At 35.1% G+C, this 26,422-nt stretch overlaps 1 protein-coding gene and 1 pseudogene across 1 annotated transcript; both read right to left on the bottom strand.

Annotated features, from left to right (window-relative positions):
- Positions 1–6,089: 6,089 nt before the first annotated feature.
- Positions 6,090–8,274, bottom strand: LOC131644424 (sucrose-binding protein-like; annotated as a pseudogene).
- Positions 8,275–22,318: 14,044 nt separating this feature from the next.
- LOC131644425 (sucrose-binding protein-like) lies at positions 22,319–24,386 on the bottom strand. The gene is made up of 5 exons (XM_058914919.1): positions 23,876–24,386; positions 23,579–23,763; positions 23,394–23,474; positions 23,041–23,310; positions 22,319–22,953 (listed from the first exon to the last, which is right to left on the bottom strand). The coding sequence occupies exons 1-5, from the start codon at positions 24,351–24,353 to the stop codon at positions 22,498–22,500; spliced, it is 1,470 nt and encodes a 489-aa protein (XP_058770902.1). The 5' UTR covers positions 24,354–24,386; the 3' UTR covers positions 22,319–22,497.
- Positions 24,387–26,422: the final 2,036 nt, after the last annotated feature.

The raw sequence follows: 26,422 nt of genomic DNA, 5'->3' as shown, positions 1-26,422 counted from the left end.
ATTATCAAGATATTATTTTTCTCTCACATCAATAATCTATGTCAAATATATTTACATGTAATATACCTAAGATTCTCATTAAAATGTGGTACACACTCACACGTGAGTTTTTTCTTTTAATTTTTTTTTTTTTAAAATTCTCATTATTTTTAAAAAAGATTTTCATCAAGATATTATTTCTTTTAAATTAAGAGATTCATATATATATATATATATATATATATATATATATATATATATATATATATATATATATATATATATATATATATATATATATATATTATATTTACATGTATTGTACAAAATATTTTTTATATATGAAATAATATATCTAATCAATTATATATATTAACAAAATAATTTTTTCTCACATGAGTCATCAATTTCATATATATTAATATCCATAAATATATCGCCAAATAATATATATGTATGCATCTCAAATAAAATATTCTTATACTTTGTAGTCTTGCTTAATACAATTTTGACGTGCGAGAAAAAAATTGTTATCAAATATCTTGTTATTGTTTCTTTTTTCACAAGTCTATTCATCAAGTTCATCAAGTAAGTTTTCTTTTTCTCTTATATAGTTTGTTTATATTATTATATTATTTTTTGGTTTTTGTTTTTGGTATGTTCTTATTAGAACATTGAAAATAGTTGTAGTACAGTTTTTTATTTTGCAAATATATGTATTTTTAATTTAAGATGAAAATAATTGTATATTTTCAGAGATCAAATGTATATTTAAACTTTATTCGAATATTTTTTTATGGACAAAGTTAATTTTTGTACATGATGGAAGATACTATTTTGGATGATGAACTTGAATCAAATATTAACTTTTCTGAAGAGCCACAAATTAATATTGTTGCAGAAGAGAATATTGAACCTTATGTAGGAATGGAATTTGATTCACTGGAAAAAGCTACAGATTTTTACAGATTATTTTCTAAAGCAAAAGGATTTGGAATTTGTACTTGATCAAGTAAGCCAAATTATTGCATTTTAGTATGTGTTAGGGAGGGTAAACTACTAGTGAAAAGTACGAATGATGATAACCTGGAAGTGAAGAAAAAATGTTCAACCATGCGCATGGGATGCCAAGCATCACTTACTATATCAAAAGAAAATAATAGCCACATGTGGACTGTAAAATCATATGACGATAATCACAATCATGTCATGGCTAGTCCCAAAAGTGTATCTTATTTGAGGTGTCATAAAAATATGAATAGTGCTGAAAAAAATCTTATTGAGAGCATCTTATAAGGTATTGAGAGTATATAACAACTGTTTTGAGAGGTTCTTACATAAATATGCAATAGTTATTGAACTTAATAGATATACACGTGGTTACCTGAAATTATTAATAGTTATGCATGCGACTACAACTAGTTATACATATAATTAATGCCAACTATGATGTCGTTACTAACTCAAAGTTAGTTAGTTGTATGATTCTATAAATGATGTAACACATGTTTGTAATTCAATCAATTTAGTTCCAATAATACTTCTCTCTCTCCCCCTCCCTCTCTCTCTCTCTCTCTCTCTCTCTCTTAATATCTCTTCTCTCAATCTCTCTCTTGATTTCTCTTTATTCTTTTATGTTTTTCTCAACTTGCAAATAATTGTTATTTAAGTTATCCAACAAATTGGTATTTAGAGCATCTATTCGATCTTCAACCTCCATCTATGGCAAATGGTAGTACAACCTCCAACCAGTTCTTAGCCAATCTACCAGTTTTCATGAAAGAAAAGTATGATAGATCGTGTGCATAAATGAAAGTGATTATCGAATGTCTTTGAGAAGATACTTGATCAAGAAACGAATAGAGATGTGTGGGATACTCTCATAAAGTTGTATGGTGGGGGTGGGAAATGAAATTGTGTGGTTTTGACTTGCCAAATGAAATTGTGTGGAGAGAAGATCTTTGAACCACAGAAAGTGGAGAAGGTTCTAAGATTTATTTCTTCTGAATTTGTTCACATTGTTGTGTTTAATAAATAGTCTAAATATTTGTTAGAAATGAAGCTTAGAGAATTACAAGCAACTCTTAAAGCTCATGAGTTGAGGATGAAATAGATAAATTTAGAATAAGTGTCTGAATAAGCTTTGTAGGCCAAATTCTTCAAAAAAATAAAGAAGACTCATCAAAGAACATCAAAGGTAAAGAAAATGGAAGAAGATGTGGAATGAAAGTGATGGTGTAGGCAAGAATCCAAGTAGTAAGGGTGAGACAAGAAAGAATGGTGCTTCTCACAATTATAAATTCAAAAAGATGGTAGAGTTGAATGAAGTCCAATGCTATTGTTACCAAATATTTGGATACTATACAAGGGATTGCTACTTCAACAAAAAAGCGAATGAGAATAACAAGGGTGTGACACAATTTGCTCATGCTGGAAGTAGTGACTTAGAAAAGGTCATTTTGATGGCTGATACACAATTGGCTCAAGAAAAAACCATATTTGATACCTTGACACATGATGCAGAAATCATATGATTGGGAATAAAAGTTGGTTCATCAAGCTTGGTGAATCAGTGACGAGGTCCATTAGTTTTGCAAATAATAGTATGATCACATCAGAAGAAATAAGGAAAATTATTACGAATAAGATGGATGAAAAAAAAAGCTATCATCAGTGACGAGGTCAATTAGTTTTGAAAATAATAACATGATCACATCAGAAGAAATAGGGAAAATTCTTATGAATAAGATGGATGGAAAAAAAGCTATCATCAGTGACAGGTTATATGTTTCTTTTATGGATAAAAACTTGATCATCTTGAGTCAAATTATTGACAAATAATTCACTATAGGACAAGAAGGTAAAAAGATCAAGGTGTTTGATGAAACTAGATATTGTGAATTCAGATATAGATGGTCCATGTGAAGTGATGTCATTAGGAGGTAACTGCTACTTCATAACATCCATAGATGGATTCACGAGATATATATGGATTTATCTCTTAGAGATAAAACGTGAGGTGTTTACCAATTTTAGGAAACTTAATTTGCTAGTTAAATAAGCTGAATGCGCAATCAAAAGTTTGAGAACTGGTGGCGGAGAGTACACCTCAATTGAATTTGCTCATTTTTGTGAAAAAAAACGGGATTAGGTGTAAATTTATACCACCATACACTCCTCAACATAATAATATTGTTGAGAGAAAGGACAGAAGTACATTGAACATGGAAATAAGCATGCTCAAGAAAAAGCAAATGCCAAACTATTTTTAGGGTGAGACTACCTTAATTGCTCTCTACATCATCAATAGATGTCTAACAAAGAAATTTCACAACTAGACTCCTTATTAAGTTTGGTCGGGTATAAAACCAAGTGTTGGGCATTTTAAGATTTTGGGCTCACCATGTTACAAATATGTACTTGAGAAACTCATAAGGAATCTTGATGATAAAGGTCAATCCATGATTTTAGTTGACTACCATTCCACATATGCCTACAAATTGTTCTCACCATTTGAGAACATGATGGTGATTAGTAAGGATATGAGATTTGATGAAAGTAAGGGATGGAACTGATTTAAGTTACATTAGAATCACTCTTCAAGATGTCGAGCAAGTAGTAAAAGCTTTGACTGAACCTACACAACCTTAGGAGGTGAGAAGATCATCAATACTAGAACACAACAAATCACACTAATGATAACGAAAGATTTCCAAATCAAGCTATGAGATAAAATGGTGACCTAATTGAAAAAGCCATGATGGCTGAATATAAGCCAATAGATCATGTTCAAATCATGAAAAATGAGAATTGGCGAGATTCAATGAATGAAGAGATCAAAAGCATTGAAAAAAACAAGACTGAAGAATTGGTCAATTATTCTAGTAAGAAGGCAATAAATGTTATGCATATGGTTTCAATCATAAATTCAACAAATATAGTATGCTTCTATAAATGATGCAACATGTGTCTATGCTTACCTCGGCCAGAAAGCTAAAAATCAAATCCCAAAAGTCAACAAAAATTGAGTGTGAGCCGGGCCGAAACTAAAGTCAAACTTCAAAAGTCAACAAATATTGTTAGTATCTGCTTAATTGAGGGTAAAGTGAACCTCCAAAATTAGAGGCTTAAGTAAATCTTCAAAAGTCAAAAAAATTTGTTAACTTCGACCTGATCGTGGCAAAATTTAATATCCCAAAATCAACAAAATTTATTAGCTTTGGTCTGATCGTGGCTAAAGTAAAACTCCAAAAGACAACAAAAACTTATCAGCTTTGACCTAACCGTGGCTAAAGTCAAACTCTTAAAGTCAACAAAATTTGTTACCTTCGACTAAGCAGAGGCTAGAGTCATTTAAGAAGTAGCCAATTTTGATAGTTTTGTAGCATGTTAAGTCATTTAAAAAGTAACCAATTTTTTTAGTTTTATAGTGTGGGTTGAATCTGCTCTATAAAGACTATATATCAACAGGTTTGAATGGAGCAGCAACGCGTAGTGTGTTTTCACGGTCAAATCTTGCTGCAAAATGTTCAAATCGAAGCTCTCCGGTCCTCCTCTCAATCCTTGCATTGTTATAGCTTTCAATCACTTGTGGAAGGTAAAAGCACCTCCACAATAGGTTATCCACCAAAGATCAATTAATTAAACGTGGAGTGTTGGAAGTTAATAGTGATATCAAGTGCGTTTTTTGCTTGACGGAAGATGAATGTCTTTCACATCTATTAGGAGGTTGTGAGGTTGTGTCAAAAGTTTGGAAGAAGGTGTTCGAATGGATTGATTACGGCGAAGTACTCATGTTGGAAGAGTTCAAAGATCTCTTTTTTGCTATAGAAATGGTGAAGCCTTTACACCATAGATTTACGATAGCAGGCATTTGGTTATCAACTTCGTGGTGTATTTGAAATAGGCGCAATGCGATTATCTTTAGAAACGCTTCGTTTAGCTTTACCGAATGTATTTCGAAGATTATGCTTAATTCTTGGAAGTGGCTATGCTCTTATTACACCCTAGTGGACTCTTGTAACTTTTATGTGTGGAATATTCTACCTCTCCTTTGTTTCGAGAAGTAGAAGTTTTCCGAGTTGTATTTTCGGTCAGGGTATCCCTTATACTTAGGGGTGGCAATTGGATCCATTAAGTTGAAATCCATCCAATCCATCCACCAAAAAATCCATCTGATTCATCCACCACATAAAAACTAAGTTAATGGATGGATTAAACCCATCCATTTATATACATGGATGGATCCTTTTTCGGAAAAACGAAAAATCGAATTTTTTTTAAAAAAAAAAGAAAAATCGAGTTTTTTGGAAAAACAAAACAAGAGGAGTTTTATCGGAAATACGAAGAATCTAGGTTTTCCAAAAATCGAGTTTTTTTCAAAAAAACCAAAAAAATCGAGTTTTTTCTGAAAAACAAAAAAGTCGAGTTTTTTTCGGAAAATTGAAAAATCGAGTTTTTTTGGAAAATAAAAAATTGAGTTTTTTCGGAAAAACGAAAAATCTAGGTTTTTCGAAAAATCGAGTTTTTTTTTGGAAAAACAAAAAAATCGAGGTTTTTTGAAAAAAACAAAAAATCGAGTTTTTTCGAAAAAAATGAAATATCAAGTTTTTTTTGGAAAAACATAAAAATCGAGTTTTTTCGGAAAAACGAAAAAATCGAAGTTTTTCCTAAAAAAACAAAAAATGAAGTTTTTTTTTTAAAAATGAAAAGTCAGAGTTTTTTTTTCTTCAAAACGAAAGTTCGAGTTTTTTCAGAAGAACTAATTTTTTTTAGAATATTTAATTTTTTTTATGAAATTTAAAAAATATTTTAGAATATTTAAATATTTTTTATAACATTTTTCGGATGGATGGATATCCATAAATTATAAATATATTAATGGATGAATTTGATTGGATTCTTATTAAGAGAGTTTAATGGAGAGAGTTTAATGGATTGATAATGAACAATGAATTAATTTGGTCCATCCATTAACTATCAAATCCATATCCATTTTGCCATCCCTACTTATACTCCATTTAATTCTATTTGCTTATTTAAAAAAAAAATTTAATACTTTATTTGGTGATATTAATTAAACTGAATACTCATTCATCGTCGTAAGAAAGTAAACAACAAAAGAAAAACTCACGTTAACTTAGATAGACAACACAAATGGTTTTGTTGCCATAGCAGGCAGCAATTTGCAGTCGTTTTCTTTATTTTACATCACTTCATATACATACACATTATCTAACTTACATCACCACCTCCTTTACCATTGTGTTGTAGTAGTACAAAACCCTCTTCACACAAAAGCACGACCATGCTCCTTCCTCTCCTCATCATAAGGGAAAAAGAACTCCTCCTTTCTCTCAAATATCTCATCCACTTTATCAGCAGCTAAGTCAAATGCTACCTCCTTTGCTGTCTTGTCCAATGCACTCACAATGTTGTTCTTCCCTGCAAAAGCAAGCTTCTTGTTCCTTTGTGCATTAACCTCAAAGCAAACTATCAAGAGGTTATTTTTCTTGGAAGCTATGTTTACAAAAGGATGACCAGCAGGAACAACAAAAACCATTCCAGGCCTCAACTTTGCATTGACATTATGGTATGAAATGCTACTCTTTCTTTGTTTAGACTGATGAACTTGATGGCATGTGAGGACATGCCATCTCAAAATCTCCTTCTCCACCAACTACCAATGCTATCTTGTTTGCATCTGTGTTGTAGTGAATAGTAGACATAGATCCCTAATAAAGAGCACCAATATAACATTTAGTGACTCAATTTTTTTGTCTCAATGATGAGAAACTTTTCTAAGAATGTATATGTATACCTTGCTGATGTTGGCAAAGGAAAGCATGAGATTGAGTCCTTCGAGTCCAGTCTTCTCTTGAAGAGGACCAACTTCAAAGAGAGTTCCAAACTGGTTAGAGAAAGCTGGACTGTTGCTACAAATATTGAATGGACCCTTAAATGGTCCACCAAAAGGCAAAAGACTAATTGTTCTCTGAGGGGCCAAGCCACGGACATCTTCTTTTGCTATTTTGAAAATTCTTCCCTTCTCCTGTTCATCCAAAACCGTTTCCAACTCTCCTCTTGAACTCTATATAGTTTTCATGTACAACAAAAGTTATTAATAAACCAAATTCATAAAACCGAAAACATAAATCATTCTATTATTTTACAAGGATCTATGATTTATATCTACCTTGAATGCTGCTTGGAGCACTTTGGAGCTGAATGTTGTTAGAACTGATTCTGGTCTTCTCCCTGCAGACACGAAAAATGGCTACACCAATAACACATGTTACATTCAAATCTCAATGAATTATAGTTGTAAAAGGACTATTAGTATGGGTTAATTAAACAAAACTTTGGTAAATTTTTAACCTCAAGATTAACTGGAGCAGAATTAGATGAAGGTGGCAAGTGAAACGCTGCAATAAGAAGCTTCTCATTCTCATCTCTGTTAACCAAATACATTGGTTTCCCTGCTGGTACCCTCATGATGTCTCCCTCTTCAAGGTTAAATCTGTCAGCTCTATCTTCCGCCACTAACCCAATTATGCCTTTCCCTATAGTAATCCAACAAAAATAGAAAGTTATGAAAATATAAATAAACTTGGTTATTGGTTATTTATATTACTATATACATACCCTTGATGTTAAAGAGTATAGCCTCAGAGGCATAGTGGTGTGGAGAAAGAAAAGCGTTTACTTTAATTTCTAAAACGGCCAAACCATAATTCTCAATGTTTTTGAGTAGTTTTGATTTTTCACGAAACTTGTTGAGAATCAAAACTCTACCATCCTTTGTGTCGATTTTCGTTTCGAAATCACTTTCTTCAAAAACATAAGGGTTTTCATCCTCTTCTTCTTGTTCATCTTCTTCTTCTTCACGTTCCTTATGTTTCTGTCGCTCTTGTTTCTTCCTAATATAATCCTCACACTTCTTCAAACATATCCGTTTGTCCTTTTCATCATATTTTTGCGGCTGATCGCATTCGTGTTTGCATGTTGTGAGCTCAAGGTCCTTTTCTTCGCGTTCCTTACGTTTCTGTAGCTCTTGTTTCTTCTTAATATAATCATCACACTTCTCCATGCATATCCGTTTGTCCTCTTCATCAAATTGGCGCTGCTGTTCGCATTGGTCTTTGCATGTTGTGAGCTCTGGGTCCTTTTCTTCTCGGGCTATGGCTAAGTTTGAGTATAGTAAAGCTAAGAGGAAGAAGAGAAAGATGGTTAAGCAAAGCTTGGTTTCAATCGCCATGTGTATTGATTTACATGGAATAATTCGAGTGTGTTGGTTTATTGTTTTATACATCCCTACTCAAAATGAAAGAGACAGATATATGGCAAGAACATGCAAGGGAACATGTGTTAACATACGTGTCTTATGACTGATTATTCATAGTGGCAATTGCTACCATGTGGAAATGGAGTTGATATTTTGTTCGTCATAATTTATCATACTAATTTTTTTTTTTGACATTTTAACTTTTTAGTAGACCAAATATTTGAATGATTAAAACTTATCTTATGAAAATGAAATTTTTAATCTGAAAATTTAAAATAAATTGTGGAGATTATGTGTGATTCTTTTTTCTTTCTCCTCCATTATTAAAATAAATAATAGAGGAGAAAAAAAATAAATGACAAATAATCTGAACCATTTATTTTAAAATCTAATGATTCATTTTTATGTTCTCACATAAAAATGACACTCGCATATGTGAATATTTTTTTCTCCCTCCTCCATCATTAAAATAAAAGATTGAAGAGAGATAAAAAAAGATTCACACATAATCTCCACCATTTATTTTAAAATCTAATAGTTCAGATTCATTCTCACATTCTCATATAAAGAAGACATTCTTTTATATATATATATATATATATATATATATATATATATATATATATATATATATATATATATATATATATATATATATATATATATATATATATATATATATATATATATATATATAATGGGGTGGATAATGGGCATCCGCCTAGTCGTATGTCTACAAAAAAAAAGGGTGGGCAAACCCGTCAAGTTGAAATAGGCCTAAAGATCAAATCTGCCCTGCCAAGGTGGCGGATTGGCGGACTTGCTTATCAATTTTTTTATTATTTTATTTTTATTTTTAATAGTTTAATAGACATTTTTTATCTTTCAATTAAATTTCTTTTCTTTAGCCCACATGATGACCTATATAGTTTTCTTTAGAAACGCTTTCCCTCAGCATGTAGGGATAATTTTTTTCCTTGACGATTCATCTCGCCTCATATAGTCGTTATTTCTATCCTGATCCTTCTTTCGGCTACTGTTGAAACACTTTTGCAGGATAAGTATTTTCTTTATCGTATCCACATAGATTAGGTGATATTACCGCCATTATATAGTTGGAATTGTTTTAAGCAAAGGGTATGAAAGCTTTTAGTTTCAAAACGTAACGGTTGCATGAAAATTGTTAAATAGGGGAATTGTTATGGAAGGCAAATGTCAATCTGGGAGTCACATCAACCGAACCTGTTGCTGTTTTTAGGAAGAAAATTTCAGAGATGGAGAATTCAACCGAAGCTTCAAAGGAAGGTGGGAAGGAGATTCTCGATTATGTGAAATAATTATCGGCACATTCAACATCAGAGGGGGTGGCGGTTCAGCCAAAAGGAGAAGAATCCGTCAGATAGTGGATAGAAGAAAGGCGGACATTATCTTGTTGCAAGAGACCAAACTCAAGTCTTGTTCAGATTCCATGGTTAATAGTTTCTGGAAGAATGAGAACATTGGCTACTCTGTTTCAGATTCAGAAGGTTTGTCTGGTCTTATGATTTTGTGGAAGGAAAACAGTGGAGGTTCTAAGCAGTTTTAGGGGCAGTGGTTATTTGGGCATTAAAGTCATGAGGAATAATCAGGTGTGTTACATAGTTAATGTATATTATGCTTGTTCGTTATCTTCGAAACGTGCTCTGTGCTGTAAACTAGTGAATTTGAAGTCGTCTTTTACTAATGGGGAGTGGATAATCAGGGCGGATTTCAACGCAATTAAAGGCAGTGAGGAGAGGGTTGGGAGGAATGCTGGAGGCAACAGCTCGGTATGGGGGGAGTTTGCTGGCTTCATAAGGGATGTGGGGTTGATTGATGTTCCTTGTAAAGGTAAACATTTCAGTTGGTTTAGCGGCGACGGGAAATGTAAGAGTAGGCTTGATAGATTTTTGGTGTTGAATTCTTTGTTGGTAAAATGGAGCATGGTAGGGCAATTCATTGGTCAGAGGGATATATCCGACCATTGTCCGGTTTGGTTGATCGCAGACAACGAAGACTTGGGACCAAAATCTTTTAGATTCAACAACGAATGGTTCAAGAACAAAGATTTTTTGCCATTCATAGAAAAGGAGTGGAAGGCTTTGGCCGTTCACGATAGAGGTGATTTCATTTTCAAGCAAAAGTTGAGTCTCTTGAAAACTAAGCTTAAATGGTGGAATATCAATGTTTTCGGGAAATTCGATTTGTACGTGGAGGAAGGGGCAAAGGTGATGAACGAGATTTACGAGAGGGGGGTGGATGTGAATGGGAAAGAGGGAGATATGAAGAAAGCTAGCAACAATTTTTGGCTCAATTTAAAGATTAAGGAAAACATGATCATACAAAAATCGAGGATGAAATGGCTCAATGACAGGGATGTAAATAGTAGATTCTTTCATTCGGTTATGAAGGGAAGATCAAGACGGAATCATATCGACCCTTTATGTACAAGTAGAGGTGTGTTGAATACGGTTAAGGAGATCAAAGGTGAGATCTTGGATCATTTTGGTAAAAAATTTAAATAAAACGAATCGGTTAGACCTTTTCTTGAAGGGGCTGATTTTAAGAGACTTAGTGAGGAAGAAAGGATTTCCTTGAAGTTCCTTTTGAGGAGAGCGATTTGTAATTGCGATGGAGCTAAGTGCCTGGGGCCTGACAAATATTCGATGGTTTTGTTTAAGAAGTGCTAGAGTTTTATCAAAAAGGACTTAGTAGCTTGTTATAAGGACTTTCATTCTGGTGCAGTCCTTTCCAAATCCATCACGTCTTCTTTTTTGGCGTTAATTCCCAAGAAAAAAAGCCCTTTGGACCTCGACGACTATAGACCAATTTTCTTGGTAGGATGCATTTATAAGGTGATAATGAAGCTTTTGGCGTCAAGGTTAAAAAAAGTGATTGGTAACATTATTTCTTCAAGCTGAAGCGCATTCGTGCCCGGGAGACAATTGCTAGATAGAGTGCTCGTGGCCAAAGAAGTGGTGGATTTTTCTAAGAAGGAAAACATTGGATGCTTACTTTTTAAAGTTGATTTCGAGAAGGTGTACGATAAAGTAAGTTGGTCTTTCATTCGGTTTATGTTTGAGAAGGTGGGGTGTGGGAAGAGTTGGTCGAGATGGATGGAAGCGTTGATATTCATGAGCAAAATGTCGGTTTTGGTCAATGGTAGTCCAACAAGTGAATTTAAGGTGGAAAGAGGTTTGAGGCAAGGAGACCCGATTTCTCCTTTCCTTTTTGTGATCGTGGCGGAAGGGTTGAAAGCTTTAGTTGACAAGGCTGTTTTAAATGGAGATTATGCGGTTTCTTTATCAACAGGAAGAACTTATCGACATCTTACAATTTGCGGACGATACGTTAATGGTTGGCGATGGTAGTTGGAATCATATTTGGGCCATAAAGTCTATTTTAAGGGTTTCAAACTTATTTCGGGGCTAGGTATAAATTTCCACAAAAGTAAACTCATTGGAATAAACATTTGTAATAGCTTTATGGAGATGGAAACTTCATTTTTAGCTTGCAAAAGGGAGGAGGATAAGTTTATGTTTCTTGGTATACCTATTGGTAGCAATCCAAGAAGACTTTCAACTTGGCGTCCTTTAGTGAATAAGATTAAAAACAAATTGAGTAGTTGGAAAGGTAGGTACCTTAGCATTGGAGGTAGGCTAACACTTTTAAATTCGGTTCTTGGGAGTTTAGCTATCTTCATGCTTTCTTTTTACAAAGCTCCAAAGGGTATTGTAAAGACTATCACCAAGATCCAAAGCAATTTTCTGTAGGGAGGAACGGGGTAAAGGAGAAGCATTCATTGGTCAAAGTGGAGTTTGGTTTGTGTTTCGGTAGAGAAGGAAGGATTGAAATTAAGGAGAATTGAGGATTTTAATGTAGCTCTACTTTGCAAGTGGAAATGGAGGATTGTGGAGGGTAAAGAAGATAAGTGGTACGAAGTGCTAAAGGCTAGGTATGAAGACGTCAATTGTCGAATTGCTATCGGAGGTAACATTCACAAGGGAAAGAAGACATGTTCTTCGTGGTGGGCTGATCTAGTAGATTTATCAAATGAGTTAAAGGAGAAAGTGTTTATTCGCGGCTGCAACTTTGTCTTGGGAGATGGATTCATGATTCCTTTTTGGCACTCGTATTGGACAGGGATAGGAATTTTAAAGGAGATTTTTCCCTCCTTATTTGTTGTCTCTATGTTGCAGAATGTTTCAGTTGCTGCCTTGGGTGGCTGGGACAACGGCGTTTGGAGATGGAGCGACCTCGGCATAATGTCGTCTGTTATGCAGCAGTCGAATATTGCTGCTGAGATTGGACGGTTGAGAGCAGTCTTGCTGCAACAGCAGCCGCATGCTGGATGTGGTGATGCCAGACGGTGGTGCCTCGACAGTTCTAGTGTTTTTTCGGTTGCAAACTGTTATAATTATATTGTCCAGCAATAGATTCCTTTCGGTCCAGCAGAACGATTCGACAAGTCTCTTCTACTAGTGTGGAAGATAGAGGTTCCGGTGAAAATAAGCTTCTTTGGATGGCGGTGTTTTCAAAATTTGTTTCTAACTAAAGACCTTCTGGCTTGTAGAGGTATAGTCCATAATTCTACCTCAACATGTGTCTTTTGTGAAAGATGTGAGGAATCCTCTCTTCATTCTCTTATGTTGTGCAAGAATATTCTTATTGTTTGGAAAGAAGTGGCATATTGGATTGGTTTCGACGATTATATTGCAGTATCGTTTAAGGAAGGATTTATGAAATGGTCATCCTTCTGTTAGTTGAAAAAAACAAAGAAACGAAAGGAGGGGGTAGTGTGGCTAGCGGTGGTTTGGACTCTTTGGTTGACTAGAAACGGTATCATTTTCAACAATGAAATGTGGAATGTTTTGGATATTGTTTGGGAGATTAAGTATTTGGTGTGGAGATGGGCTCACATAGGAAAAATTAATCATCCCAATTGCGATTTCTACGAATTTACTAGAAATCCTTTGTTGTATTTATCGTAGTTAGCAATTGGTGCGTAATTTTTCGTTCTTGCTAGTGGTCTGTACCCTGTATCACTCTTTTTGGTGAACATGGGTTCTCTCTTTTAATATATCATTGATTACAGAAAAAATCTATTATAATTAATTAAAAAAAGGCAAACTTAAGGCAGGATAGGCTGAACGGATAAGCGATGTGGACTTTGGCAGGCGGCGAATTTTGACGGAGCGAGCATTGACGGACAGTGAATTTTGGACTAAAGCAAGACTTTATTGAAAAAACGCTATCGGGCTCCTTCAACCCAACAAAACTGCCAGCCTCGGACTGGGTCATGTTTACGTCCTAAACAAAATTTGCGAACTCCGCCCACAAACCAGGCTCAAACCCGTTGTTGTTCATCACTGATTCTGCTAAATTCTATGACCAACTATGCGCAATCCAACTCACATTTTCTGTAATATAACAACCTCCGTTGATTGTGTTTATATAGATATCTGGAAAAGCAGCAACCAAGGATTGGTAACCCAACCAATTAGTGTGCCAAAAGGCTGTCCACTCGCCAGCGTTAACTTTACGCGAAACTGAACCTTAAAAGGCTTAGTCGTAGAATTCACAAAAAAATCAGACAGCAGCAACAAGTCCATCCACCATATAGAATCCCTATTGCTCAACACTGTTTTGTTACCTAGGACCTTGGTTACGAGGTTCCCATACATACTTCTAAGAATATTACTCCACACTGCATCTTGTTCTTTCATAATTATCCATTTTCATTTGTTTAACAACGCCAAATTCATGACTGCAATATCCTTAATGCCAAGACCACCATTATCACAAGGTTTACACACGATGTTCCAACTCACCCAACAAATCGTCTTTCTATTCTCGCAACCTTGCCATAAGAAATTGCTTTGAATACGACAGATCTCCTTTAAGACTTAAGAGGGCGCTTTGTAGAACGATAAGGAGTATATGAAAATAACGTTCAACACCGAGTTTATTAAGACTACACAACCCGCAAAGGAAAGATGTTTCCCTTTCCATACTGCCAACCTACTTTTTAAATGATTGATTAACTCATTCCACATAGCCAGTTTCCTTGGGCTATCTCCAACCTTCACACTAAGAAATTTAAACGGTAAATTATTAATACTGTAGGACATAAAAATTGAGACTACATTCAAGAGCCAATCTTCCACATGAATACCATAAATCTTGCTTTTATAAAAATTTATCTTTAAGCTAGACATCATCTCAAAGCCCCTCAAAATAGCTTTAATGCTCCACATATTTTCACAACAGCCATCCATCATGATTATAGGGTTGTCTTCGAACTGCATCAGACTAACCTCTTCCTCTTATTAATTTGAAAGCTCTTAAAGCCACGTTATGCATAAGTCCAGTTAAAGCTTCCATAACCAAAACAAACAAGAAAGGTGAGTGAAGACCTTACTCCACCTTAAAGTACTTAGTAGTATTATCGTCGATGATGACGGACAAAGAGCTTGAGACAACACACCTTTCATCCACCGAATCCATCTATCACCAAACCCATCTTAACCAAGAAGTACTTTAAGAAGTTCCAACTAACACAATCATTTTCAAAGTCTACTTTCATTACCACGAATGCAATCATTTTCGAAGTCTACTTTCATTACCACAATTGCAAATTGATTAACCAAAACAAACTTCTCAAACACACACTTTAAAGATGGGCCTATACTCCTTTAAAGATGGGATTTTTAACCTTTGGAATAAAGGTGAGGAAAGACGATGTGCAAGATTTTGTGGGTATTGTATTAAAGTGGAAATCAGAGACAAATCTAACAACGTTGTACGACTACACCTAAAGGTGAGGAAAGACGATGTGTAAGATTTTGTGAGTATTGCATTAAAGTGGAAATCAGAGACAAATATAACAACGAGACAAATGTAACAACGTTGTACGACTTTACCGCCTCCTTCACCTCTTCCTTTGAAAACGCTCTTTCAATCCACGAGCTAAGTTGCGATGGTAATATTTTTCATCTTTCTTTATATTATCTCTTTGTATTATTTCTGATTTAAGAAATTGTAATATTTTTCATCTTCCAATCATTTTAAATTCAAGAAATTGTAATATTTTTCATATTCCGCTTAATCTGATTTATGAATGGAATACGATTTAAAAATGATACAGTTGGTAGTAAAAGAAAATGAGACAAATATGACCATTAAACTAAGATCCTATATAACATTTAAACTTATCAGTTTATTTTACCTTTAAAAAATATAAATATTTTGTTTAAAAAAATTAAAAACTCTTTTCTTTATTTTTTATAAAATAAAGATTAGTTTTAACATTTAGTAATAGTAATAAAAATATACAATTATTTAAGATTAAAACTATTAGAAATTAATAATATTTCAATCTCTATAAATTTTACAAAAAAAAAAATCTCAAAAAAAATTATTAAATTTAAGTGACTTTCAAAAAGACTAGATAACATATTAAATCGGTAGGAGGGGACGGAGAATGGATATTTGGTGGGGACTTTAAGTTTATAGATCGAAGTGGCTTAATTGATGTGCCTTGTCGTGGGAAGAAATTCACATGGTTCAGTGGCGATGGCAATTCTAAAAGTAGGATCGACCGTTTTCTTGTGGCGGATGCTATTGTAGATAGATGGGGGGTGGTTGGGCAACTCATTGATTCAAGGGACGTCTCAGATCATTGCACGATTTGGTTGATGGGGGAAAAGTCGAATTGGGGCCGTAAACCGTTGAAGTCAAATAACGAATGGTTCACTCACAAGGATTTCTTGCCGTTTGTTGAAAGAGAATGGTTAGACTTGTCGATAGAAGGGAGGGGAGACTATGTGCTTAAAGAGAAATTGAGATTGTTAAAGGATAGGCTTAAGTGGTGGAACATCAATATTTTCGGTAAAATGGATTTGGAGATTGATGAAGGGATGAAGGAGATGAATGAATTGGACGAATGGGAATAAGGTACCGATTTGATTATGAAGCAAGAGGAAGTCACTATTAAAAGGAAAAAAGCTAGCTGCAAGTTTTGGTTGAATTTAAAGATCAAGAAGAACATGCTTATCGAAAAGTCGAGATTGAAATGGCTAAACGACAGAGACAACAATAGCAATTTCTTCCATTCGGTTATGAAAGGTAGGAGGCGACTAAACCACATTGGTCCTATCATGACTCAATCGGGCATTGTTGATTCGGTGGAGGGGGTAAAAGAGGAGGTTTTGAATCATTTCGCTTATAAATTCGTGGAACCCGAGGTCATTAGGCCCACTCTTGTAGGTCACTCTTTAAAGAATATTTCTTTAGCGGAGAGGTATTCTATTGAAGCCCCTTTTTCGGAGGAGGAGGTTAGAGAAGTGGTTTGGGGTTGTGTGGGAGATAAGAGCCCGGGTCCCGACGGATTTTCTTTCTTTTTCATCAAGAAATGTTGGGAGTTCATGAAAGAAGACTTTGTAAGATGCTTCTCTTATTTCCATTCTTTTTCGGCAAAATACCCTTTTTGGTCCCTTATGTTAACCTCGGGGTTCATTTGGGTCCCTTAACTTCAAAAAGTGTCATATTGGTCCCTTAAATCTTCAAAAGGTGTCATTTAAGTCCTTTTTGTCATATTAGCGACGAAAATAGCGATCAATTTTTGAGTTTTTCCGTCGCTAATGTGACAAAAAGGACTAAAATGACACCTTTTGAAGAGTTAAGGGACCAATGTGACTCTTTTTGAAGTTAAGGGACCAAAATGAACCCCGAGGTTAACATAAGTGACCAAAAAGGGTATTTTGCCTTCTTTTTCCTTAATGTCAAGGACATGTGTTTCCTCTTTTTTAACTTTGATACCTAAGTCCTCGAATCCTATGGGGTTACACAATTATAGGCCGATTTGCCTTGTGGGTTGCATATATAAAGCTTTTTCTAAACTTTTGGCTTCTAGATTAAAGTCGGTCCTAAAGTCTCTAGTTTCTCCTTGTCAAACCGCTTTTGTGCCGGGGAGACAACTTCTTGACGGAGTTTTAGTTGTAAACGAGGTAGTGGATTATGCAAAAAGGGAAGGGAAGGAATGTTTGCTTTTCAAGGTAGATTTTGAGAAAACTTATGACAAAGTGAATTGGGACTATCTTAGATTCATTCTCAAGAGCATGGGTTTCGGCGAGAGGTGGATGCGGTGGATGAAGGCATTGATTTTTTCTAGTAGAATTCCGGTTCTAGTTAACGGCAGCCCCACTAAGGAATTTACGGTCGAGAGGGTCTTGAGACAAGGAGATCCTCTTTCTCCTTTTATTTTTGTTCTAGCCACGGAAGGTCTAAGGAGCTTGGTAAGTAAGGCGGTTGAGAACGGAGACTTCTCGGGATTCTCCATCGAAGGGAGTTGCTTGATTGATATTTTTCAATTCGCCGATGATACTATTTTGGTGGGAGACGGTAGTTGGAACCATCTTCAGGATATTAAAGCGATCTTGAAAGGATTTGAATTGGTTTCAGGCATGGGGATTAACTTTCATAAGAGTAAACTCATAGGCTTAAACATTCCTTCGAATAGGTTGGACATAGCTTCGGCGTTCCTTTGTTGCCAAAAGGAAAGTTCGAACTTTGTTTTTCTCGGTATCCCTATTGGCTCTAACCCTAGAAGTTTATCTATGTGGAGGGGTCTCCTCCAAAAGGTGAAGAATCGTCTCGAAGGGTGGAAGGGGAGGTTCCTTAGCATTGGAGGTAGATTGACTCTTCTAAAAACGGTTTTGACATGTCTATCTATTTTTATGCTCTCTTTGTACAAAGCTCCTTCTATTTTCGTCAAGAAGTTTAATAAGATTCTTAGTGGCTTTCTTTGGGGTGGGGTGGAGGAGAGAAGAATAATTCATTGGGTGTCTTGGAGGGACGTTTGTCTCCCGGTTGATAAAGGGGGCTCAAATTGAAAAGGATTGATGATTTCAATGTCGCGCTTCTTCAAAAGTGGAGGTGGAGGATATTGGAGAATTTCGACTCTTTGTGGTATAACGTTTTAAAGTCCCGTTACGACGATATCAATTTATTAATGGCTAACGTAGGTGGTCTTGGCCGGAAGGGAGGTAAGGGATCGTTATGGTGGAGAGATTTAAATAAAATTGTTGTGAAAGATTCGGAGAATTTTTTTGCGGAGAATTGTCGTTTCAACATAGGCAACGGTTTCACAACTTCATTTTGGTTGAGCAATTGGACGGGGAATTTCAGTTTATGTTCTCGCTTTCCGCTGCTCTTTTCTTTTTCAGGTTTGAAAGATGTTGCCGTTCCGAGTATGGGAGGTTGGACCGCCATTGGGTGGCAGTGGGGCAACATGGGCCTGCCAGATGCTTTTCTGCAGCTGACTGTTAACGATTCTATGCTGCAGAATTCTGTTTTAGAGCAGCAACAGCTTGCTGCAGTCCAGCGGCAGCAGATTTTCGAGCTTCTGCATCTTTTCCAACCGGAGGCTTACGAAAGGGACTCGATTTTATGGACAGCGGCACCAGACGATATTTTCTCGGTCAGTAGCTTTTTCAATCTGTTGACTCAGTCCCGCATTCTTTTTGGCCCGATTCATTTTTTAGATTCTAGGGTTAATAGTAGGGGTGTTCGCGGTGCGGTTTCGGCGGTTTTGACGAAAAAAATCATCCGAACCGCAAGAGAAAAAATCGTGCGGTTTGGTTTGGTTCGGTTGGTTTTTAAAAAAAATCCGAACCAAACCAAACCAAACTAATGCGGTTTGGTTCGGTTCGGTTGGTTCGGTTTTTCATAAATATTTTATTGAACCATACATATACATATAGATGACAACATAACTTTGTATTTAGACATTCATACACTATCAAATAACAACAAAACTCGTCATATTTTGACAATAACTTTCTATATAATTTGTAAAAATTAAATTAGACAAAAGTGGAATAATAAACATAAAATAATAGTATAAAACAATATAAAAATTATTAGAATGAAACAAAAAAATAGAAGAGACGAGAGATTAGTGAAGGTGAAAAAGAAAAAACAAAAGAGTTGAACGATTAGAGAAGAAGATGTGCGATAAAAACGAAACTGAAATAGAGAACATTTGCATAGAAATGAGAAAGTGAAAAGGAAAGAATATAAGAGAGTAGAAATTATAGAAAAAGAGGGAAGATGTATGTGGCAAAGAATGCGCGATAATGCTATTAGAGATTTGAGAAGATCGGGACTAAAATCATGTGTGTAAGGATGAGAAAATTGTTCGTAATCATAAGGTTAAGGTATTATAAATTTAAGTTTGGGTTGGATGTGAGTTAAGTAAAAGTTAGGTTGTAACATAATGCGGTTTGATTCGGTTTGGTTCGGTTTACAAAATACAAACCGCAAACCAAACCAAACCGTGCGGTTTTGTTAAAAGATGACCCAAACTAATTTGAACCAAATGCGGTTTTTTGCGGTTTCGGTTTGGTTTGGTTTGGTTTGCGGTTTTCTATTGGGTTGGTTTGGTTTTGATCACCCCTAGTTAATAGCCATTTACCCCCTTGCCATATAAGCGAGATTTGATTTTCCCCCCTTTAAAAAAAATCGTGATTCCCCCCTTGAGAAACCCGGATTCCAAATTGCATCCCCCCTCATGCTGACTTGGCCATGGAATCTTCATACTTGGCCTGCCAAGTGGCTTTTTTTATTTTTTTCAAATCCACGTCATTTTTTATATATTATATATTTTTTTTTACGTTTTTTATATATTATATATTTTTTTACATTTTTTTATAGAGTATTTATTAATGTATTTTTATAGAGTATTTATTGTAAAAATAAATCTATGGGCCTAAGCCCTCACTTGTTGCATTAGTAGCCCATTTATAGGAGCCTGTTTTTAATTCAAATGTATGTGTGTGTTTTTGCTTTATAAAGACTCACTTTTTCTTTGTAAAAATCGATGTGGGACTTGTTAATATACATACAGCTATTCCTCCTTTTCCACTTCCTCTCCCGCTGCAATTCAAGCTGACACTACCATTCAACATGGACCCAGAAACGATGGTGGGGCATTCTACACTACTGTAAGCTCTCTTATCCATCTCACTTCTATGTTTACGTTGGTCCTTTTTCTGATACTTGGACGAAAAAGCAGTTTCATATTCTTGCTCTGTTCATGTGTATGCCCCAAACCATAACTTAAATTGGAAATTATTTGAAACTGGAAGTACTCAATCCTTTTGCTTCATGTGTGCCTTAATAATTTTATCATATTTTTTAAGGTAATAGTTTAGTATCTTTGGCATAAGCTTAATTGTTATATAGTAGTAAATAAAATACCCATTTGAATGAGGGGATAAAAATGAAATGAGTGATTTTGTTTATACATTTATTTTCCTGTCGCGGTGTTTTAGTGAGTATTTTTATGGCTATATGACATATCATACTCTGCATTATTTTTATGGCTATATTTTTATGGCTATATGATATATCATACTCTGCATTATCTATACAGCAACCTTACATGGGAAAGTTTGCTTTAGTAAAGTTCATAACAGTGTTAAAAAGACTTCTAAAAATCATGTATTTTTTTTACTTTAAACAAAAGTACAAGAGAAGGGGATGTCTTTAGTGAAGGTTAATGGATGATTCGAATAGAAAAGAAGTGAGGTTGTTGCAGATGTGTTAAGGTGAGAGTTTGTGGTTTATATACTACATGAAGGGAGGGTGGTTCGATGGAAGAAAGCAGGTGATTCATGGATTTAATGTGTTGTTGCTGTATGTATATTAACAAGTCCCACATCGATTTTTACAAAGAAAAAGTGTGTCTTTATAAAGCAAACACACACACACACATACATTTGAATTAAAAACAGGCTCCCATAAATGGGCTACTAATGCAACAAGTGAGGGCTTATTAGGCCCATAGATTTATTTTTACAATAAATACTCTATAAAAAAACCTAAAAATAAAAAAAGCCACTTGGAAGGCCAAGTATGAAGATTCCATGGCCAAGTCAGCATGAGGGGGGATGCAATTTGAAATCTGGGTTTCTCAAGAGAAAATCACAAATTTTTTTTTAAAGGGGGAAAAATCAAATCTCACTTATATGGCAGGGGGTAAATGGCTATTAATCCTAAATTCTATTTTCAAGTTCATTTGGAAGGGAGACATTCCGAATAAGGTGAAAGTCTTTGTGTGGTGTTGTTGTATCATTAGACTATTTACTATTGATCTTCTTATTTCTAGGGGAGTTTCTATTCCTACTTATTTCTAGGGGAGTTTCTATTCCTATTGGCTGATCCTGGAGTTTCTATTCCTATTGGTGAACGCAAGTGTGTTTTCTATGCCGTTTGCGTCGAGTCTTTGAAACATACTTTGTTAGAGTGTTGAATAGCTAGCCTCATTTGAAAGGGAGATAGGTGAATGAATAGGCTATAAGAACCTTAACTTCAAATGTATTAAAGAAAGCTTGTATTAAAGAAAGCTTCTTATCTTGGAGATCTATTGTCTCGGGGCCAGGGGCCAAGGTGAAAGGAGGGAAGGAGGGATTGTTTGGATGGCTACTTATTGGAGTATGTGAATTCGGAGGAACGAGACATTTTAAAAAAAAAAATACGTGGAACATTTTAGACATTGTATGGAGCAAGAGATGAATGTTAATCGAAAAAATTACTCATCCAAATTGTAATTTCTACGAATTTAGCAAACAAAGATCTTTGTTTTATTTTATTTATCTTTGTTTTATTTTAATTATCTTGAAATGTAATTGGTGTTTAAGTTTTATTTAAGTGTGTAATTTTTCTTTTTGTCGAAATTGATCCTATTCTATTTTGTAATCCGTTTGAGTTTTATTTTATTTATCTTTGTTTTATTTTAATTATCTTGAAATGTAATTGGTGTTTAAGTTTTATTTAAGTGTGTAATTTTTCTTTTTGTCGAAATTGATCCTATTCTATTTTGTAATCCGTTTGAGAAGATCCTATTCTATTTTGTAATCCGTTTGAGAACACTTAGTTCTCTTTACAATATATTTGGCTTACCAAAAAAAAATATTTAAAACTTTATTTGATGATATTATTTAAACTGAATAACCATTCATCCTCATAATAAAGTTAACAAAAAAAAAGAAAAACTCACATTAACTTAGACAACACAAATGGTTCTGTTGCCATAGCAAGCAGCAATTTGCGGTCATTTATTTTACATCACTTCATATACATACATTATTTAACTTACATCACCACCTCCATTACCATTACCATTGTGTTGTTGTAGTAATACAAAACACTCTTCACACAAAAGCACGACCACGCTCCTCCTTCCTCTCCTCATTATCATCATAAGGGAAAAAGAACTCCTCCTTTCTCTCAAATATCTCATCCACCTTCTCAGCAGCCAAGTCAAATGCCACTTCCTTAGCTGTCTTGTCCAATGCACTCACAATGTTGTTCTTCCCTGCATAAGCAAGCTTCTTGTTCCTTTGTGCATTAACCTCAAAGCAAACTATCGAGAGGTTATTTTCCTTGGAAGCTATATTGACGAAAGGATGACCAGCAGGAACAACAAACACCGTTCCAGGCCTCAACTTTGCATTGATATTGTGGTATGAAATGCTACTCCTTTTTTGTTTAGAGTTTGATGAACTTGATGGCGTGTGTGGACATGCCATCTCAAGATCTCCTTCTCCACCAACTACCAAAGCTATCTTGTTTGCATTTGTGTTGTAGTGAATAGTAGACATAGATCCCTAGAAAAGAGCACCAATGTAACAACATTTAGTGAATGATGAGAAACTTTTCTAAGTATATATGTATGTATTATATAGTATATATACCTTGTTGATGTTGGCAAAGGAAAGCATGAGATTGAGTCCTTCAAGTCCAGTCTTTTCTTGAAGAGGACCAACTTCGTAGAGACTACCAAACTGGTTAGAGAAAGTTGGTTTGTTGCTCAGAATATTGAATGGACCCTTAAATAGTACACCAAAAGGCCAAAGACTAATTTTTCTCTGATGGGCCAATTCACGCACATCTTCTTTTGCTATTTTGAAAATTCTTTCCTTCTTCTGTTCATCCAAAACCGTTTCCAACTCTCCTCTTGAACTCTATTTTGATTTCAAGTACAAAAAAATAAAATTAATAAACCAAATTCATAAAATAGAATCATAAATCACTCAAAAAAATCTACCTTGAATGCTGCTTGGAGCACTTTAGAGCTGAAGGCAGTGAGAACTGAGTCTGGATTTCTCCCGGGAGGCCCAAAAAATGGCTACACCATAACAGATTTTACATTCAAAAAAATGTTGTGAAAGTTGTAAAACTGACTATTAATATCGATTAATAAAAAAAATGTTAAAAGTTGAAAATTGAAACCTCTAGATTAACTGGAGCAGAATCAGATGAAGGTGGCATGTGAAACGCTGCAATAAGAAGCTCCTCATTCTCATCTCTATTAACCAAATACATTGGTGTTCCTGCTTGTACTCTTATGATGTCTCCTTCAACAAGGTTGAATCTCTCAGTTCTATCTTCCGCCACCAAACCAATTATGCCTTTGCCTATAGTAATCACCAACAAAAGCAAAATCATTGGTCAATATCAATACAAAAATAGAAAGTTATGAAGATATAAATAAACTTGGTTATTATTTGTTTATATACATGTACATACCCTTGATGTTGAAGAGTATAGCCTCAGAGTCATAGTGGTGTGGAGAAAGAAAAGCGTTTGCTTTAATTTCTAAAACGGCCAAACCATAATTCTCAATGTTTTTGAGTAGCTTTGATTTTTCATGAAACTTGTTGAGAATCAAAACTCTACCATCCTCTGTGTCGATTTTTGTTTCGAAATCGTTGTTTTCAAAAACATAAGGGTTTTCATCCTCTTCTTGTTCTTGTTCTTTTTCTTGTTCTTTTTCTTCACGTTCCTTATGTGTCTGTCGCTCTTGTTTCTTCTTAATATAATCTTCACACTCCTCCTTGCATATCCGTTTGTCCTCTTCATCATATTGGTGCTCCACTTCGCAATGGTCTTTGCATGTTGTGACCTTTGGGTCCTCGTCTTCTCTGGCTGTGACTAAGTTTGAGCATAGTAAAGCTAAGAGGAAGAAGAGAAAGATGGTTAAGCAAAGCTTGGTTTTAATCGCCATGTGTGTTGTTTTGCATGGAATAATTAGAGTGTGTTGGTTCATTGTTTTATACGTGAAGAAAAAGAAAGGGACAGAATATATGGCAAGAACATGCAAGAACATGCAAGGGGACGTGTGTTAACATACGTGTTTTATGAGTAGTTATTCATAGTGGCAATTGCTACCATGTGGAAATGGAATCGATATATACACGCCAGCAAGACACTGTAACTACTAGAGAGTATCTTGAATGTTTTACTACTTTTAACCTACCTGCCTAAAAGGTTAAAACTAAAGTTCTAATATGTCATTGGATCCTTCGCAGACTCATATGTTGAATTAGTATTAGTAATATCAACAAAAATATAAGCATCAACTCCAAAATATAAGAAAACATGAGACAAGTACAAATATATATTTTTTTTTGTAATGAAGAAATTATATTAAAGAACCAAAAGTTCTAACGAACGATTACAAAAAAGACGAGGCAAAGCTCGAAATAAAAGAAAATTAATCACCAAATAGAACCTAGGAAAGATATAATAAAGAGGATTTGCTAAACTCATAAAAGTTATAATTGGTTCGATTAATTTTCCCAATAAAGGACCACCTCCAAATGAGCGCCTTGATGCTCCAAACCGTGTCGAAAATATTCCAATGGTCGTTCCGATAAATGATCTCATTCCTAAGCATCCAAATAGACCAACACGTTGCCAACCAAATAGTCCCTTCTTTACCGACATTCACCTTCTTGCGTCTGCAAAAACCAAGCCAACCCATAAAACTACTAAAGGGACTATCCAAAACATAACCATCGAAACCAATCCAAGAAGCAATGTCTTTCCAAATTAAAATGGATGCCCGACATTTAAACAAAAGATGAGCCAACGTTTCCGCCTCCGTTCCACACAAAACACAAGAATTTCTAGAAGAGAAAGAAATACCTCTCATGAGGAGAAGATCCATAGTCGGCATTCTATTGATAAAACATCGCCACCCAAAAGATTTGATCTTCGAAGGAATATCCAACTTCCAAATAAGTTTAAAAGCTATAGAAAATTCCAAATCCGGACCCATCAGAACATGAAAAAAAATTGGTCAAACCATAAGAGCTTCTTACCGAATAACCGTTGGCCGGATCCGGGAACCATAAAACGCCATCCCTCAAATGACAAACAGGCTGCCAGGCGCTCAAACACAAGTGCAGCCGCTGCACTTCACTAACAGCAGCCAGGCTGTTTTGACTCCGAACCCCGAAATCCCCCCAAGTCCAAACTTCATCAATCCATCCTCCCATGCATGCTATCGACACAAATTTCAAATCCGAAAGGTTGTACGCCACCGGAAATAATTCCATTAAGCAAATATCCTCCATCCACCTAGAGTGCCAAAAAGAAATATTGAAACCTCTACCAACAATGAACCTACAATTATCAACAAAAAAATTATCGGAGTAACTATTTTCCAAAGACAAAATATCCATCCACCAAGATGATTTTAGAATCTTCTTAGAATTTTTTGCATCAAAAGAAATCACATGAAGATTAATATCTCCATATCTAGCTTTCAACACATCCTACCATAATGCCTCCGAACCACCAAGAATCCTCCACCGCCATTTATGAAGAAGAGCTAAATTAAAGTCTTTAATCCTTCTCAAACCAAGGCCGCCCTTCTCAACGGGTAAACAAATAGTCTTCCAACTTACCCAATAAATTTTCCTTCCTTCACCCGCCCCTCCCCAAAGAAAATTACTTTGTAACCTCGTGATATCCTTTAAAACCTTCTTCGGAACCTTATAGAAGGAAAGCATAAAAATCGAAAGACTACAAAGAACGGATTTAAGAAGAGTGAGCCTACCACCGAAACTTAGCAAACGAGCCTTCCAATCTAAAAGCCGAGATTTTAGCTTACTCATTATCCCATTCCAAGATGAAATCCTTCTAGGATTAATACCTATGGGAATACCAAGAAAAATGAAATGATTTTCCTCCCTCCTACAAGACAAAAAATTGGAAGCAAAATCCAAGAAATGATCGCTCAAATTGATGCCAATAAGTTTGCTTTTGTGGTAGTTGATCCCAAGACCC

The sequence above is a fragment of the Vicia villosa genome, linkage group LG1 (genome assembly GCF_029867415.1).
Source record: "Vicia villosa cultivar HV-30 ecotype Madison, WI linkage group LG1, Vvil1.0, whole genome shotgun sequence".
NCBI classification, from domain to species: domain Eukaryota; kingdom Viridiplantae; phylum Streptophyta; class Magnoliopsida; order Fabales; family Fabaceae; genus Vicia; species Vicia villosa.
This window is presented reverse-complemented; position numbering and strand designations above follow the sequence as displayed.